Source organism: Cynara cardunculus (genome assembly GCF_001531365.2).
Source record: "Cynara cardunculus var. scolymus isolate 2C chromosome LG 1, CcrdV1, whole genome shotgun sequence".
Taxonomy (NCBI): Eukaryota; Viridiplantae; Streptophyta; class Magnoliopsida; order Asterales; family Asteraceae; genus Cynara; species Cynara cardunculus.
The window spans coordinates 48,803,324-48,823,718 of record NC_037528.1 but is presented as its reverse complement, the minus strand read 5'-3'; the positions used below and the strand labels follow the sequence as shown (position 1 = coordinate 48,823,718).

Genomic DNA, 20,395 nt, shown 5'->3' with positions numbered 1-20,395 from the left:
TTTACACAATAACGAACCTAAATCAGATATCTTTTTCTTATTATATCATATAAACAAAACCCATAAGTCATCAGTTCAAATCTCATCAGAGTTACTTTTTTTTAACGCAATTGTAAGAAAATGTACAATACTTTGTTCCGATTCACATCTGTAGTTTCAAAACCTTCATTCTAGTATATCATATATTATCTTCAAATATTTAGGGGTTGTTTGTTTACTTTTTAATAGTTATATTAAGAAGCATCATCTAAATCGTTAAAAAGTGAATCTTGTTTGAGAAAAAAAAGTCTGGCTTTTAATGGTTCTAAAACTCTCTGAATGATTTTGTATCTTGAGCCTCCTTTAACCATTAAGCGTCCTAATTTCATTATAAACAATTACCGAACAGTTATATTTTATTTTGCACTATATCATAAGAGTCTCTTAATCATTTTGATCATTTAATCATTCGCATCAAATTATTCAACAACTGCCAAACAACCTCTTAGATACCTGATTTACATCTAAAAAGTGTATGAAAATACAACGTACTTTAATTTAATTCCTATTTTACGTAACATATTTGATCTAAATGATTAAAATATCACGTATGAGATACCAAAAAGAAGATTTTTAAAATATGTTAACAGAATATCAATGAAATAAAAATACCTTGCATTTTCATGCAGTTTATGTTATTTTTATCTATTTATAATCGTTTTTATTAGATGGGTATTTTAAATAACTGATAATTAATCAAATAGACTTGAGACAGTGTAAGAATAACAGTATAGCAAAAATGGTGAAAATACTTCTTAAGTGTTTCGATGAGCTGACCTTATAATCTAACTTCAACTACTTTTAACTACATTGATCTACCTTTACATACATTTAATTATTTTTGCCTGCATGAATTTGTTAAAGTTTCAGTCATGACAATAAGTAAATAAAGATAACTGAAGGTAAATGAAAATATATTAATGTACGCAAATGATCGTGTGAAAAAAAAGAGTTAAAGTGAAAAACATAATAAAGGATCTGGACTCTTAATCATCTTTAATCTCAAACTTACTCATGAATCGTGCTTGATACAGGGATTAATCTGATACATCTCATTCTAACGTGCATCCAATGGTAGAGATCACTTCTTACACTTCTCACCAGAACCCAACCTTAATAAAACATCATTAAAAATATATAAACAAATCAAACAAATATATATTTCATATAACAAATACAAAATCCAATATTTTCTGTTTTTATCCCTTTTCATGATCAACTACGTCAATGTACAAGTTTTGATGCATAATTTACAATTCATTACAACAAATTAAAAAGAAAACCCCTATTACAAATTTAATTTGTACATTTATATGATTACACAAAACATATCTTTGACCAAGATTTCTTGATTTTGACCCATTATTTGATCGTATTGTACAACTCATTAATGCATCCCGACACATGGTCGAATCTTTGAGCCCAATTGAAACGGTATAGTACAACCCATCAATGCACACGCTGACGACCTCTAGACCCATAAAGCCCGAATCTTTAAGCCGGATCCTTATCGGGTTTTACCCAAAGATCCCGAATCGACCCATCACAAGGGCACGTAACCGGACTGTGGAGCCGTGGTGTACCATGGTCATCACCCTTTACAAGACCACGGTGCTACCCAAACTGCCGGCCACGAGCTGCGGTTCGAAAAGAGCGAGCTTAATCGTTGCATTCTGACACAATCGATACACATCGATACATTCCTCTAAATCGGCATCGCAAGTTAAAAGAACCCATTCGGAATCATCGTCGAAATACTTGAGATGATACTCGTTCATATCGTTTATACAGAATCTTTTGGCGATTTCTTGCAGTAAATGACCGTAACCCCAATCTTTTTGCAATCGAAAACGTATCTTTTCTTCTCCGTAAGTGACCTTAACTCGCTGAACATGCTCGCCTTTTGGAGGGAGTTTCGGAGTTATCGGGAGCTCCGTGAGCGACTTATGGCTATGTGATCTTTGAAGAACCTTCTGTTCTTGATCTTCACTGTATAACGACACATGAAGCTCGGCATCGCTCCGGGCCCGTTTCAGACCGCAGTTTCCAGAATCTTCAGCGGTGGGCGTGCGCGGATGCGGGTATGGGTGGGTCCCACTAGAACATGATTGGCCCGAACTCGAAGTCTGACTGCATGAAGGAGAGAGTGACGATTTGACGAGACCCTCAATGGGCTTCGAGTCAACGTTGTGGAACTTAGAAGCCGAAAACGAGCTCGTTTTCGGGTCCGAAGAAGCGAGTTTCGGGAAGTTTGAATAGAAAGACTCGATCTGGAATGAACCCGAGGCCCCGTGAACCGAATCCATCACGAGCTGGATCTTTTGTAACGAATGGCCAACTTTCTTGATCTTCCGAGACGGCCAACGTTGGATTCCGTGTTGTCGACATATCCGTTTAAGAGTTGTTGGACAAACTGCAATTATAAGAATCGAACAAGAATGACCATGAGCCCAAAACCACGAAACTGAACCAAATCGGTCAGAGTGGTTCGACCATTAAAGTTAAGATTAAGACGGTTCGGTTCTATTCGGATCAGAAAAGTCGGAACCGACCTGACCAAACCGCTTGTGCCGTTTGTTTTCTAAGAGATGCTAAACTCTGAAGTCTTATTGATTAAGACGGGGTCGGGTTCTGAAAGCATAATCAACAAGACTCCATTTTAAACCAAACCAAAAGAGCGGTATACGTATATCCCACCTGAAGGTGAGGTCCGGATATGCGTAATTCTCTATTTTACCTTTAAGATATTATAACGTTGAATTTATATAAAAAGAATTCTGACGTTACTAGTGCTTACCACCGAGGTTCTTCGCCGCGTCTTTCAGACTGCCGGCAAAATACTGTCGAAGCATTTCCAAAGTGATCGTTTTCTCCGTCTTGGCACCGCCACGCCTCCTCTCTGGCGGCCGCTTATTACCACCATCGTTCCCAAAAACACCATCGCCGGAACCAGACTCACGAACTTGCGTTCCAATCAAATCCACGGGTGTCTCCTGCGAGATTTCTTCGACTTTCACCGCTTCTATACCGGAAACAACCGAACCTTCTTCTACCAACTCCTTATCCGTAACGATCCTTAAACTCCGGCAAACATTTTGTATGATAATTGATAACGAATTAAGCAATGCCTTTTGCTCTTCTGGCTCCTTACAATCGACCGGCAGAAAAAACTCCAAAACGTAATCGATATTTTCCGTAAACGTGCTTCGAAGCCGTATCGCAACGACCCCACACAAATTGAAAATCCGAGCGTGGTGCGATAATGGGTAATCGGTTTTCCTGTACGAGGCTATATCCGGGAAATAACACGGTTGGTTTGTCGTGAAAGCTTGGCCAACGACACCTTGGCCTTTCAACAAGTGGTGCTCGGAGCACGCTTCTTGAAAATCTTTGAAAGCGGGATCGTTTACGTAGCAAGCGGAGTCCACGGTCGAGATACAGTGGATTACGTTGGCGGCCGAATGGCGGCAGCCGCCTTTCCCTTGTTGGATGCACGGGACCCACGTCTGAGCTAACGGCAAGTTATGAGTTTCGCAAGCAGATTTCAGGATCTCGAGGATCTCGGGTAGGGCGGCTTGATTCAAACCATCGCCCACCTGCCGATATATTCATTGAATGTTAATAAAACTCTACAGATTTCATTTGAATTCTTTGTTCGATGTAGTAATTTACGATCGTATTACCTCGAATTTCTGCGATTTCAACGGTTCGGAACTCCAGAGATTGACAGCCTATCAAAAACCCAAGGTTTCAATCATTTCCCGACAAGAAATATCGTTTCAAGCAAAGATTTCGTAACGTTGAATGATAATCGACTACAATTCTATAGTTAACTAAAAAAGTGTAATAATTACACATTTCTAAAACAGTACGTCTTTTTCATTGTGGTCAGACGGACGGTGTACTAGTTACCTTCGTAGATATATGTGCATATTTTCCATAAAATCGATCAACAACGATCATAGGACATAATCATAACAACGAATACAAGAAAAGACGTACCTCGAGAGCTTTACAAACGCGTTCGATCTCGGGAGCGTAATTACTCTTTTGGGTAGTCATGACAACCTCGATAACACCGAGACAACTCTGACGGTCGTGATCGAAAATCGGGACCGCAACGCTCCCACGAACGTCTAACTGCTGAGCATATTCAACTCTCGGATACTCCTCGGTTTTAAAAAACCGAACATCCGGAGTCCATTCAGGAACTTTTCCCATATACACCCTTCCGGGTAATCCGACTTCCTTCGAATCACCCTCGGCCGCAAAATGATAGTTTTCCGATATGTTTCTATAATTAGAAAGCTGCGGGCAACCGGAATCGAGCGAAGAAAGCTGATGACTGGTACTCAAAACTTTCTTTCCTTCTCGATTTTCCGGTAGCCATATTTGAATAAGCACGTTTTTGTGCATCGTAGAATCCTTTATACTATCGATAGCATGGATCAATCTTTCCTTCACCGATAAGGAATGGCGGCCGATGGTGGCCATTGGCGGAATCCACCACCTTCGACTGGTATCCGAGCTTTCAGATTGATTATAGAATCCGATTGAATTACTGATATGGGATTTCGACGGATTTCCTTCTTCAGTTTGACTAACCGAAAGATTCGTGAGAAACGACGATCTTTGCCTCTCTTCTTGAACGTCTTCAGGCAGCTGATCACCATTGTTGAACTCCAACGTCGGCCATTGATACGAAGGGTCGAAAAGGGGATTATTATTGTTTATGAATTCGGATCCGTCTGTTGCTTGTAACCAACATCCATCAAACAAGAGTTCATCCACGTAATCAAAATCCATCATCAATTCGGACGGATTCCCGAAGATATTATTAGGAGAAAACAAGCTATCATCCATGGCTGCAATCTTGAACTCAAACTCCCACGATCATTATCCAAAAATCCAGACTTTTTTGTTCATATCTGAATCAAAATCTGTCAAAATTGGGGGAAAACAAAGAACACCAAGATCATTCGAAGAAAATCGAACAAGAACAGTTCAAAAACTTCAAAGAATTGCCATATCCAAACATGTTTATACAGCTTTAATCCTGTAACCAAAATCCCACAACTTTATTGCTCAAATCTCAACCAAAATCTATCAAAATTGGGGGAAAAGAAAGAACAAGAACATCATCAATGAAAACAAAACAAATTCAACATCAAACCCATACCCAAAATCATCTTCTTTTGGGATAAAGATTCAAATCCCACAAAACTATATCCAAAATCAGAACTTGGTTTTCCATATCTCAACTCAAATCTGTGAAAATTGAAGAAAACCCATGAAATTTGAATCAAAACCCTAATGAATTCATCGCTGGAAAAGCTATATACATCTTCCCTAAAGATTATATGCTTATGAAATCAAAAGATTCCATCAACATGACAATCAAGAAGTATCAATATTCTTAGTCAAAGTACCTAAAAAGTCAGCTACAGAAACAAAAAAAGATCAATCAATGAACAGACCCCCCAACTTCAATACCCATTCAAGTAGATGAAAGATTCCAAAACTAATTACAAGTTATTATTTCTTAAGGATATCTCAAGATTGTTGTACCATACAAGTTTACAACCACTTCTCTTTCCAAGAAAAGAAAAATGGAAAAAGAAAATGGGGTTTTGTGAGATTAGATTCTTGAATATTCCAAATAAGGGTTTTACCACATTTTAATCTGGGCAAGAATTTAATTCCCAAAATACCCAATAAAAATGGGGGAAAACTGAAAAAGAAAACAGTCAAGAAATCTTGTTTGGATGTTTCAGATGCAGAAATCAGAACTTGAAAATCAACATAGAAATCATCTGTATCTCTCTTACCTTGAAATCATCATCATCATCATCATCTCTTTTGAAAAAAAAACTTGTTGTAAAGCCTTGTTTCTTCAAGATTCTTGTTATAATCTCAGAAACCCCACCATGAAACTCTCATAGGGAATCCCGAAGCTAGTCAACCTTGCAGCTCTAGAGAGAGAGAGAGAGCTCTAGAGAGAGAAAGAGAGAGAGGATTCTTTTGGGGTTTGAAAGATAAAGAAAAGAAAGATTCAATTTTTAACATGAACTGTGAGAGATGACGAAAGAAAGAAAGAAAGGAAAAACTGATATCCGGAAGGTTAAAATGGTGGGTGATGTAAGATTCAAATAATACATTAAAAAAGGAGTTTGTTTTTAGTTTCTTGAAAGTAGGCGAGCAAATAAAGAATTGGATGTTGGTGTGTGTGGATGATGGATCGGTAAGCAATTTGCAGCTGCAAAAAAGGGGGGAAAGGTTTGATTTTTAGTCCCACAACTATGATCAAAGTCAATTTTAGCTCAATATTGCTTTCATATTAACAATTTGACCATCGTTGTTTCTGTTATTCTGCTTTGTTTTCAGGCAGCGTTTGATATGTAAACATGATTAGACTGAAGAAGATAACAAGATTGGACTGGATTGAAGAAGAGAATAAGAATACATTGAACGGAACTTGTTTCTCTGTTATTTGGCAAGACTAGGTTTTAATCACACAGCTATTACTAAAGTCAATTTAGGTTCACTATCGTTTTCAACTTTAACAAGTTGACCACCAATGTTACTGTTATTCTACTTTGTTTTCTGAATGTGCCATTAATGTTTCAACAGACTACCCTATTCCTAAGGTTGTTCTAATGGGTTTCTGATTTTTGAGGCTGATGTCAGATATGTATCCATCTTATCCCTCTTAAACCCCACCTTCTGATGCGATATACTAAGTTGGTTTGGTCGGATTTGGTTTGGTTTATAATAAGACAGTGTCTCATCGCGTTTCGGCTATTAATGTTTTTTGGGATTTTGTCTTTAATCGTCGTTTTCAATGTTTTCTCTTTATTTTGTAGGTTAAGTATTTGGTAGGTTTTATGGGCAGATTTCGTGCCTCTTGTAGTGGGTTTGCAGTTGGGAGGGGGTCGTGTACCATGTTCCACAATTGGATCTATGTACCTGCTGTGGGTGTTAACGAGTCAAGTAGCAAGTTGTTGTGATTCATCTCGAGAAAATAATATCACGTTTGAGCTAATAACGTCTTCAAAATAATCTTGATGCTCATTTAATAATTAGAGTCGTGTTTTCAATCGGATAGCATCTTAATAGCAGTCTATGAGACGACATCTCACATCCTCGCAACGTTGTCCTCAGTTGAAATAATTGTCATCCGTTATCAATATATCTATATGTTTCCTAAAAGATTATGCATCAAATTTAAACAACTGTAATTAAAGTATGGCTTCAAAAGTTTGAAAACCAAATACGCTTAAACATTTATGATTTTTAGTATGGGGGCTATTCTTATATTGTTGTTGAGTTTGCAATCATTTTTGCCCCCACCCCTTTTGATGTTGGTCCGTGGTGTGTACGTTTTTTTTCGTTTTTTAATGTTTTTTCAGAGGCCCCCTGCTTCTCTTTCCCAACATTTATGATTTTTGATTGAATGAAATCCGCTTGGTTTTTAGGTTTAGCATCGTCTCGGTCTTTCACATCCTATTTTTCAATTTTAAAGATAATTTTTAATTTTATATAAAAATTAAATGGGATTTGAAATTCGCAAATACTTTCGACAAAAAACTTTTGGAATCATAAATTCCTGTTATGTCTAACTTTTTCGTTAAATATTTGACAAACCCTAACAATATTGACTTGATTGTAAATATTAGGGGTAGAATTGGTATGATACCGGCTTTTTTTTTGTCAATACCGTGTACTAACCAATTATAATTGGTATATAAAATCTTATATCATGTACCAACCAATTGTCCTTGGTACCGACTTTTTTCAATTGGTACATGTTGGTACCGGCTTGTACCAGTTTCAAGTTACATGATCAGACACAAAAGTTAAATGTAGCAACGTTTAATTAAATTATTAAATAAGTCGGTACCACGATACTACCATGGTGCACAACATTCGATATTGTAAATCAACCAAGTTCTGGTACGATACAACCAGCCAAATACAATTGGTACGGTTGGTACAAATGTCATTTGGTTTGATACAAAATTGTCACCCCTAATTAGAGGTATTATGCAATAATCAATGAGAATGAAAATAAAAAAAAACTGTTTGATTTTATATAATATAATGAACCCATTTTCTCAGAAAAGCCCAAATTTTGATTCCAGATTAAACTGGAGGGAATGCAAATCATTCTCATTTTCATTTCTCTGACTGAACCAAACACCCATCGTACATCCATTTCAAATGCATATCCCATTTTTGCACAACAGGGTTATGAAAATCCACGAGAAGCGACTGGACATATTGTATGCGTCAATTGCCATTTAGCTAATAAACCAGTGGATATTGAGGTYCCGCAAACGGTACTTCCCGATACTGTATTTGAAGCAGTTGAAACTTATTGTGGTCAAATAGTGAAAAACAAAACTAGTATTCAGAAATTGCAAAACCACTAAGTTTAGTGGTCATATTTAATTGATGGTCACAATCGGCTACGTTTTTTTCCAAAGATTCTTTTAGGTACCCTCCACTATTTTTAATTATTTTTAAAGATGCTTTAATACATATATAATTATTTTATGGATTATTTTTTAGAATTTGACAAATTCTTTTGGGTATTATTGTAATTAAAATTATTTTTTTATAATAATTAATTAAATAATAATGATGAAATTGATTTTAATACAAAAAATATCCTCCAATTTTTCTTGGATAGATTGGAGAGGGTAATTTTTAGAGGGTGTTTGGGATTGCTTATTTAAAACAACTTGTGTTTTTTTGCAAAAACATTTATCAACTTATTATAAGTCAGAAGAATTTAACTTTTTCAAAAACTTCTTATTACCGGATTGACACCGATATAAGTTGTTTATCCAAACACACAAAAGTGCTTATTACCGATGTCATACCGGAATAAGTCAATAAGTTGTTTTTATAAACAATCTCAAACACCCTTTTAATGATGTGTGTGTAAATAAATTGATTTTGTCAAATTAATAATTATTTTAATAATAAATTTTACAATAATATTTGATATATATATATATATTAATTATTTATAAAATCCAAAAACAATATCGATGGTCAGACATGATCTAAATTATTTTAAATTTGACTGTTTTGATATGAACATGTTTTAACTCGTTACGCTAATGATCCATTTTTATCATCTACACATGCTCAGATGTTATTCGATAATAATGCTGGTGATGTATTTTATTACTGAATTCATTTAGTGAACAGTAGTTTTTTAATTATTCTGATATTTATTTTAGGGCAAATTGCATGAAAAAGTAACGTCCTTTAACTTGATTCATATTTTGAATAACGTATTTTCAAAACTTCCATTTTGGTACCTAAGATGTAAAGCTTTAAACATTTAAGTACCTCGGTAACCAGTTACCATGTTGATGTGACAAGTGATGGGATAAAATTGGGTTGAATAACAAATAATACTGAGTTGGATACCACATCAGCATGATAACCGGTTAATGCCTCAAACGGTTACCCAGATACTTAAATGTTTAAAACGTTACATCTTAGGTATCAAAATGGAAGTTTTGAAAGTACGTTATCCAAAATATGAATCAAGTTAAAGTACGTTACTTTTTCATGCAATTTACCATTTATTTAAATATTTATGACTCTGTTATTATAATACAAACGGTTCTTAATAAAACCCTGTAAGACATAATTAATAGTCTTGTTATTAAAAATAATTATTACATATAAAGTTATTTTGTCAGATTGAAAACAAATTATTACATATGTTCGGTTAATAATGCAAAGTACTAACGGAAAAACTTCATTTATTCACGTGGTTTTGGCAATATTTATAAGAATACCGTTACAGGTGATCGTCATCCGTCAATTATTGAGTTAGATCATTCGAGATTTTATTGAATTAAAAGCTAGAACCGACATAATCGACTTACGGTATTTGAGATTTTATGAACATCCCAACCGACTTAAAAACAAACCCACGATTAAAGAAACAACGACAACCGACATACTCAAAATCTAAAATATACTGATGAACTCTTGTCATTAAGAAAATCACTTTATATCAGGAATTCAAAAAGATTTCTCATATAACATAATAATTATTTTTTATTATAAATATATTTTTTAGTACGATTTTAATCCAAAATTACTTTTTATTGTTCTTTGTTTAATAAATATTTGAAATTTTTATCATATTATAAATTAAATCGGATATTATTAAGACCTGAGATCATGTGAGACCAAGGGTTTTTCGTGAAACTCGTAAGACCAATTCTCAACCCTTGGATTAAATCTACAATTTGAACATTCATAATCACAAAATTGCCACAAGACTTCTCAGTAATCACAAAATTGTCAATGTACAACTTTAAACCATTAGATCATTAGCTTATAAAGTTGATCAATGAATATAAATTGGTCTTACAACTCTCACGAAAAACTTTTGGTCTCACGTGAACCCAACTCATATTATTAATCGACAACACTTATATTACATTGGTGCAAATTTATTTTATTAAATCTTTTTTTCTATTTAATTATTAATAAAATACTTTTATTAAATTATGTAATTAAATCAAACATAATATTTTATATCATTATTTTATTAGAAAGTATAAACTATTTACCAAATAAAAATTAAAAAATAATTTAAGTTTGAGAAGGATAAAATAGTAAAAAGGTGAATAGATGCTTTACAAATAGCAACATCATCCAGGAGCGTGAACAATACTCGCGTTTGACTTTTATTTCATTGGTTCGTGATTTACAAATGATCTTTTGGCGAGTAGAAGTATCTCCGATAGACGAATCAGTTAGTGATGGAATCCACTAGGTTATTAGCGTATTAAATTAATTACTTTAAAGTCCCTACTCTTTCTTAAGACTCCAAAAAGACCCCTCATCTTTTATTACATGACACAACTACTCCTTTGAGATGCAACATATTGTTTTTTCTTCCCCCTTTCTTTAGAGTCTTATCAATTTAGGCAATTCATTATAAGAAACAAGAACAACCATACTTTTAATATATTTAAATAAAAAGATCTATTAGTTATGTATTTTATAGTCATTCCAAGACAAAGACTAGATAGGTAAGTCATGAAAGTTGGAGGGGGGCGATGGGGGCAAGGGGTTTAATGCTAATTAATAAAAGATATAGATTAAAACCACAAGGGTAATGTCTGATTGGTTTGAGTTTGACTCCAAAGGTTAAAAGTACCAGGAGGTCTCAGGTTCAAATACAAGGAGGAATAAAAATTCCCTTGTGGTCACGGAAGTTCAAATGTGGTGACTCCAGACTATCTGCAAAGCAGGTAGTCGCTCTGTGATTAGTCGGCTCACATAGCAGATTGGATATCCAGGTTAATCCAAAAAAAAAAAGATATGGATTAAATTGAAAGAATGATGAACATGTTTGAAATCAAACATGTTTTCTTGGAACCACTTTGAGTAGAAGTCGGTGAGTGAGGGTATGCATTGTCTATTAAATGGCTAAAATTGAGAAAAAGAGTTGCTAACATTCTCCCCATTGGTTTATAGAAGAAAACCCATCAAGATTTAGAGAGAAAATAGGGTTTTCAATGAAATTAAGGTATGAATTTGTATGTTAATCTTTTGTTTTAATGATTATTTGGTAGTACGTACTGCATGCGAAGGTGAATGATTTATCTGAGTATATAGTTGGCTAGGAAGGTTACAAGAGAACAACAACGAGAGGTTATTGATCGCATATAATATGGTGTCGATAGATGGGTCAGGCTAGCAATCTAAGCTCTCCTAATCAACACGAGCTCATACATGACTTCAGAGGTTGGACGTAAGTTCATGCCTCTATGCTCTATGTTGGGCATGACTATGATCAAATCAATAGAAAATGTTAAGTCAACTTAGTATACGTGTGCTTAATGATTAATACAAGTGACTGAAATGTATATGACTTGTGTAGACATCATTTAAGCCGAACTAGTTATACTTACATGAACCAAAGATGAATTTCATGTGAATTTGAAATTTGGAATACAATATTTGCAAGGAATGTATTAGCATTCTAGTTGTTTATAGTTGGTGTTTAAAGTTTTTTTTCATGTCATATATGATATATATATATATATATATATATATATATATTTATTTATTTATTTATTTATTTTTAAGAATAATATATGCATGAAAAATGTTTTGGGCTATATGCACGGGGTCGTGTACCAGGACCCCAGTAGTGATAGGCGGGTGCACCACGAAGATGCACAAATTTATCTTGAACGTACCTTTGCATTCAGTTTAGTTAGACTATACGAATGCATACCATGGTCACTGGTTAGTTCAAAGAGAGTTTGAACCACACACTATCACGCTTCAAGATTGAGATCTAACATGTTAATGTTCAAATTTTATGTTGCATGCGTTGGTCGGAAATTGCATGTAAGAGTTCAATATGTTTTACAAGATGTATGTTCACAGTTATTGTTGGGTTATATGGCCAGAGTACTTTTTTTTTATTAACCTGGATATCCAACTCGTTATGTGAGCCGACTAATCCAGGACGACCACCTGCTTTGCAGATAGCCCAGAGTCACTGCATTTGAACATCCGTGGCCACAAGAGGATTTTTATTACTTTTTGAATTTGAACATGGGACCTCCTGATACTTTTGACCTTTGAAGCCATTTAGAAGTACTTTTTAACATAAAGGATGATTAATTTTTCTTCTAGATTCAACGTTTGACCACTATTTGCACATCATGTGAACGAATTTCAAATATGTCACTCTCTCTTTTGTCACCACCCCTCCTCTGTCTCAAATCAGATGAGTCATTTGTGTATTTTTGTGTATTTTGTAGGTACTGTATTTTGATCTTTTTGTGTACATTGTATGCATCGTAATTCTTCTTTCTTGATTTATGATTTGCATGATGAAATTGCAAATAAAGTAATAACAAAATGCTTAAATTAAAAACTGTAATTGAACTCCGATGTTGAATTGTTTTAATTAAAATCAAAATTATTAATTTTTTTTGATTAACCTGGATATCCAACCTCGCATAGCGGGTTGGATATCCAGGTTAATAAAAAAATAATTCTTTAATTTTTATTTTTAATTATTTAAAAATTTCGAAGATTAAAATGTTAATTTTTTATCTTTAGACAGACTGTCATTCAATAAGAGAAACATCAGTTTATTTCAACTAATGCAAACAACTTAATTCTTATCTGGTTTTTTTTGTTTATCAAACCCACAACAAAGATGTTTCTCAATCGATTAACCTTAACCGATCATTTCTCTCAACCGATCCTTACCAAATCAATCACCGCCTCTCAATTGATGTATTTTAATAGAATTTAAATGTGTCAAATACCGTTAATGACATAATTTCGTTTAAATGAATACTAATTATATAATTTAGATGTAAATTTCGTAATGATGATAAATAAATATGTAAAATCATTTAAATTCATCTATAAATTCAACACTAATTTTTTTTAATGGGTAAAATAGATAATTTAAATAAATTTAAACGTTTATCAGTTTATAAAAACAAACATTCTTATTAATTATGATTTCAGACTTCAACATCACCTCTTATAAATCAAAAATAAAATAAGATTTCCTTAAAAAAAAAAAAAAAACCCACTTTAATCTTTTATTTTTAAATTTTAATTTATTTAAAGCAGGTATATAAATATAATGAGAAGTACACTTATTTTGAGATGATGAATAAAATAGGAGGAAATTGAAAGTTAGCACATGGGGTGAGTTGGTGAAGGATGTAACAAACCAATAATTACTATACTTAGTAATATAGATTCACATCACATCACATCATCAAACCTTTTTCTTTAAATAGAAATAAAATACAACTTGTCATCATATATATATATATATATATATATATATATATATATATATATAGGTCTAATCAAATGAGAACTGAATAGTTTGTGTTAACTGTGAGGTCCAATCTGAACCACAAATCAACGGATAAATTAGGAAATTAATAATTATGGTAGTTTGAGTTAAAATTATAATTAGAGGGTATATTAGGTATTTTTAAAAAACTCCTCTCTCCTCTCTCATCTCTCCTACCTCCAATCTCCGGTGAAATCGGTATCACAGAATATCACAATGGGTATCACATTGTGTATCTTTGTTTTTAAGGTTTGAGTTGGTATCATAGTTGGTATCATAATGGTATCACAATATATCACAATGAGTATCACATTGTGTATCTTTGTGATTACTTGGTACCTGCCGGATTAATGTTCACCAGATGCCGGAGATTGGAGGTCAGAGAGATGAGAGAGGAGAGAGGAGAGATGAGTATTTAAAAAATACCTAATATGCCATCTAATTATAATTTTAACTCAAACTACCATAATTATTAATTTCCTAATTTACCCGTTGATTTGTGGTTGAGATTGGATCTCACGGTTACCACAAACTAATCAGTTCTTCCTTGAATGAACCCATATATATATACACACATAGGGTTGGGTTCACGTTAGACCAAATGTTTGTTGTGAGACCCATAAGACCAATTTATGTTCATTGATCAACTTTATAAACTAATTATCTAATGGTCTAAAGTTACACGGTGACAATTTTGTGACTATTGAGAAGTCTTGTGGCGTTTATAAATGTCCATATTGTCAGATTGTAGATCTAATCCAAGGATTGAGAATTGGGTTTACGGGTCTCATGAAAAACCCTTGGTCTCACGTGAACTCAATCCTATATATATATATATACACACACACACACACACACACACACACACACACTTGGGATCATGTGAGACCAAAAGTTTTTCGTGAGACCCGTAAGACCAATTTATGTTCATTGATCAACTTTAGAAGCAAATGATCTAATGGTCTAAAGTTACACAATGACAATTTTGTGATTATTGAAAAGTCTCGTGGTAATTTTGTAATTATGAATTTTCATATTGTAGATCTAATCCAAATGTTCAGAATTGGTCTTACGGGTCCCACGAAAAACCTTGGTCTTACATAATCCCAAGTCTATATATATATATATATATATATATATATATAAGGTATATTTCAAATGCAACCTTATCCATTTGTACAACTAATGCAACCCAATTAATTGAGATATTTATGGAAATGATGAGAATTCATTTATTATGATTTGAATATTTATGGAAGATGACTACATTTCATTAATTATGATCAATACTCTATATTAGGGAACAATAAAAACTTTTAAGAAATCATATATTCATCGAATTAAATAGACGGTTGAGATTGAGTTGTATTGGTTGTACAAATGTAAATGATTGTATAATAACTCATCTCTCTCTCTCTCTCTTTCTCTCTCTCTTTCTCTCTCTCTCTATATATATATATATATATGTGTGTGTGTGTGTGTTTTAAAATATGTGATTTTGAGATTTTTTTTTAAATGGTCAGAATTTGATGGAATTGGAATGGTCAATTTCATTGATCAAATTTCATTCAAATGTTTGGTTACCATAGAATATAATTGAATTCCAAACATTCCCTCATTCAAGGATTTTCACCGTTCCATCATAAGAGAGTTGAAATTGAATTCCATTCCAATGTTTGTGTATGATTTACTGCTTCAAAGAAAAGGGTATTTTTGTCTTTTTTTCATCATTCAATTCCAAATTCTGTTGCAAATCAAACAAGCAGATTCCAATACATTAGACATATTATATTTCATTCCTGCCAACCAATTCCTTCTAGATTTTAATTCCTTTGACATATTGCATTCATTCAGAAATCGTTCTACGAACCAAACACCCCCTTAGGTGATCTTTACCAAACACTTTAAGAAAAGTGTTTATTGATAATAGTCATCGCTCTCACTTATCTTGTCGTGTGATATTCTCGTCCATCAAAATAGATTCTTGATAAGTGTCTTTTACCTGGTAAACACATATCAGGTAAGATTTTAGGTGTTTGTCGTACTCACTTAATAAGTTAAGTGACATCCGGTAAGCGAATACCTGATTTGATAAACAACCCCTTAAACAACATTATCTTGACATATATTATTACTTCTTGTTACATATCTGAGTTCGTGTTTCTTGATATAATCATTGCTTGTTACGTATCCGAGTTTGAGTTTCGTATTGATATCGTTATTGCTTGTTATACATCACTTCGAGTTTTCATCTCTTTCTTATCGTTTTAAGTGTATATGATAATAGATTCGAGAATCATAAGTTTAGATGGCCAAAGATAAATACGAATTTAGGATCTTATAGAAACAATTACATGTTTGGTCCTTTTATATATGTCAAATTGAAAATTTAGTCCTCCATTTATGTTTTTTTGCATTAACAATCCTTTAGTCTTTTATCTTTTGCAATAACGATATTATCATACTATTATTAGTTAGTTTTTGTACAAAACAGGGTTTTTTCGATTTGGGTGTATTTAATAATGGACCAAGAATCGTAAACTTAGTCAATAAGGACCAGGAAAAAAAAGTTGGAGTGAATTACATATTTAGTCTGTGTGGTATACCACTGTTTTCGGTTATCAGTTCTAAAACACATTAATTAGAATTTTGGTCATTGTGGCTTGTGTTTATTACGAATTTGGTCCCTCTATCAAAAGCCCTTTAAAAAAGTCTGTCAAGTGAGTTAACAGAAACCAATACCTCACTTAAAAAAATTAAAAATTAGTATAATTTATATTATATACACACACAAGAGAGCAACCCTTGATCTCTAACGATCACCCTCATCTCTCGTAGCAACCCAGTTAATGACAACTACCACCAATCCTGCTTCCCAATCCCCCCTTTTAAGCTCGAGACCCACTCCTTCCCCTCTGATGCCCTGAACAGGAAAAAATACGAGAACCTCCACCGTCACAGTCGTTGATCTCTTTGTCTCAAACTTAAATCCCCCCACTTTTTCGAGACTCTTACAAAAGTCTTCCTTTCTTATATCAATGATGGGCAATGATGTTTGTAGGTTGGGAATGATGACGAGGGGAACGGGGAGGGAAGGGAAGGGAAGGAGGTTATCGTAGGAGAAGATGATCGGAGAAGGGGGTCGGAGAAGATGACCGAAGATCAAAAATACACTGGAGAAAGGGTTGTCTCTCTTTCTTTCTATGTGATGATAAAATGGAAAAAGACTAAAATACCCCTCACTTAATATAGGCTTTTATGGTTGTTATCTCAAGGGACCAAAACCGTAATATAATGAAACGACAAGACCAAATTCGTAACTTGCTCAAAAAGTTGTGATCTCATTTAAAAATTACATGTTTGGTCCTTTTAATAATTTGAATTGAAAATTTAATCTTCCTTTTATGCTTTTTGTGTTAATGGTTGTTCGATCTTCAGTTTTAAGCAAATTGCGATCAATATTAACATATTATTATTATTATTATTATTTTGCTTTTGATCCCGTCAACGAATATTAGAAGTCGTTACTAAGACTATTGTATTTTTCAAAAGTTCTTATTTTTGATAAAATTTCATCCAGAACATGAGTAACGAACTGAGTAGACTAATTTTTAGAGTAAACCATAAATTTCGGGACTTTTTGGCAGTTGCTAAATGGTTTGGTGCATGATGATTAAGTGGTAAAAAATGATTAAGAGTCTCTTATAATATAACACAAAATGAAATATGGTTGTTTGATAATTGTTCAGAATAAAATTAGGCGGTCGAACAGTTTAAGGAGGCCCAAGATACAAAATCATTCATAGGATTTTAGAACCATTAAGAGACAAACTATTTTTGTCAACAAGATTCACCTCTTAGTGATTCAGATGTTGTCTTTTAATGAAACTATTAAGAGGTAACCAAACAATCCATTCGTTCTTGTAGTTTGCAGATCATGTGGGTTTAGTCCTTACAGTTTAAAAATTACAAAGTCTTCCTTGTGGTTTCAATTTTTCTTTAGATTGGTCTTTTGCCCTAACGATCGTTACCTCAACGAGTATGTGAGGGTAATTTTGTCTTTCTGTATTGTTTCTGTAAAATAATTTTGATTGTACAAGTTTACAGAACATACATACCACCAACTAAAGCTAGGTATTTGAAAAAAACATAAATAAAACCAACCCCGTTACCCCTTGACCGCTTCTTCTCCGTCACCACAAGGATGATTTTGTAAATTCTAAAAATGTAGGGGTCATTTACCACATGATTTGCAAAGTACAAGGACAAAATTTGTAATTTACTCTAATTTCTATAAAAAATCAAAAAGAAAATAAAAAAGGTTAAAATTGAAAGAAAAATAAACATATTAAGTTGATGAAGTGATTAAGCTAACAAATAACTTCAAAATCTGTTTTTCACATTTATCGACAAAAATACACATTGTAGGACGACCACCTACTTTGCTGGTAGCCTGAATTCACCACATTTAAACCTTCATGGCCATTAGGAGATTTTTATTTCTCCTTGGATTTGAACCTGAGACCTCCTGACATTTTTGATATTTGGAGCTCAAGCTCAAACCAATCGGACACCATTCTTATGGTTTACTGATAATATTATGGATCATAAAACAGAGATTTTAAGCACAAAAATGAATAAGAGTTTTTTTTGAAAAAGAAATGATAATACAACTCAACATCACCTTTAACCAAAATAAACAGAAAGTGACATTTTTCCAATCAAATCGAACAGAAAAATATCCCTAAAAAGAATACCAAGCCGTCACGCAAACATTCGTAACTTCAGTTTAGTCAACTCTTTGCGAGATTAAGACATATTAAATACATTGAAAAAAACATAGTTGAACAGTTTAACCGCTTTCCACATCCATTTTTTTTACTCGAAGTATAACATTTAACAACTATGAACATAAACAAACACCAGTATTGTTTAATCTTCCTCGAAACCGACCAATCTAATACCACCAAAACCGTCGTCATCATCCTTGTCGAAACTCAGATGAAAGATCGTTTGAACACATTTTTCTCCAGATTTCTAATATTTATACGATAAAACGATTGTTTATTACCAAATGGCATTTGACCTAGCGGAATGTAAGTCTTTGAAGGGTTCAAACCTCACCAAATGTGATGATGGTATGTGAGTTTATTTGTTCTATTTGCCGTATATAAATATTATATACTAAAAAACGATGATTTATTATACATGATCTAAAACAAACGTTCAACGTACATCTAACAAAAACGTATTCTTGAACATGAATAATTTTCTCATACGGGTTATCGTCGAAAATTTATACGGTGATCACAAAACAATTTAATTATACGGTTTTATTTATTTATTTATTTAATTGTATTAATTTGTTAGAAAAATAGGGTGTGTTTTTGGGGAGCATGATTATGAAGACGTGTGGCGAGTGTGTTTATTTGAATAAAATCTTGGGTATATAAAAATGGGAAAATAAATTTGGTCAATGCATCATTCATATTTAATTTGGGATTAGGTGTGTAAATCCTCTACATTACCTACTAATTTTCATTTTAATATGTGATCATGATTTTCTATTTTATTTTTTAATATTTATTTTAACAATTAAAAATTATATATATGTATATATATAGATTGGGTTCATGTGAGACCGGCTTGTTTTTGTGAAGGTTACCTTATGAAATTTTATGAAATATAATGAAAATGGTAATATCCAAGAATAACATCCTACACTATAAAAATGATTAATCAACCTTTCATAATTACAAAAAGATAAAAAAAATGAAAAATTATGATTGGTTGAATGAGGTTTGTACGGTTTGTACAAATAACATGGTTTGCAAAGTAAAACTTCTCTCTCTTTCTCTCTCTCTCTCTCTCTTTATATATATATATATATATATATATATATATGGTATATTTCAAATGTAACCATATCCATTTGTACAACCAATACAGCCCAATTAATTAAAATATTTATGTAGATGATGAGAATTCATTTATTATGATTTGAATATTTATGGAAGATGACTAGAGTTTATTAATTATGATCAATACTTTATATTAGAAAACAATCAATTTATGAAATCATATATTTATCAAATTAAATGGACGGTTGAGATTGACTTGTATTGGTTGTACAAATGTAAAAGATTACATAATGACTCMCCCCCCCCCCTCTCTCTATATATGTGTTCACGTGAGACCAGTCTGTTTTCATGAGACCCGTGATACCACTTTTTTATACTTGAACAGTTGAACTTCACATCAAAACGTTGTGAAGGTAAAAAAAACCAAACCTTCACCATAAAAACATTGTGAATGTTACATTTACAGTGTAGCGTTTTGTTGTGAAGTTCAAATGTAAAAAAATGGTCTCATAAAAACAAGTTGATCTCATGTGTATCCAAATATATATATATATATATATATATATATATATATATATAGACTTGGGATCATGTGAGACCAGCCTGT

General features: G+C 33.0%; 1 protein-coding gene across 1 annotated transcript; it reads right to left on the bottom strand.

Annotated features, from left to right (window-relative positions):
- Positions 1-1,309: 1,309 nt before the first annotated feature.
- On the bottom strand, positions 1,310-6,050 carry LOC112508173 (protein NLP2-like). Its single transcript, XM_025112959.1, has 5 exons — positions 5,868-6,050; positions 4,042-4,979; positions 3,723-3,770; positions 2,837-3,635; positions 1,310-2,452 (listed from the first exon to the last, which is right to left on the bottom strand). Exons 2-5 carry the CDS (start codon positions 4,900-4,902, stop codon positions 1,638-1,640), a joined length of 2,523 nt encoding a protein of 840 aa, XP_024968727.1. The 5' UTR covers positions 4,903-4,979; positions 5,868-6,050; the 3' UTR covers positions 1,310-1,637.
- Positions 6,051-20,395: the final 14,345 nt, after the last annotated feature.

Excerpts from the sequence above, each read along its gene's own strand:
- LOC112508173 (XM_025112959.1), bottom strand. The coding sequence starts at position 4,902 with ATGGATGATAGCTTGTTTTCTCCTAATAATATCTTCGGGAATCCGTCC. Across the intron at positions 3,771-4,041 it reads GCGTTTGTAAAGCTCTCGAG|GCTGTCAATCTCTGGAGTTC; the intron begins GTACGTCTTTTC and ends GGTTTTTGATAG. Across the intron at positions 2,453-2,836 it reads CGCGGCGAAGAACCTCGGTG|TTTGTCCAACAACTCTTAAA; the intron begins GTAAGCACTAGT and ends TTATAATTGCAG.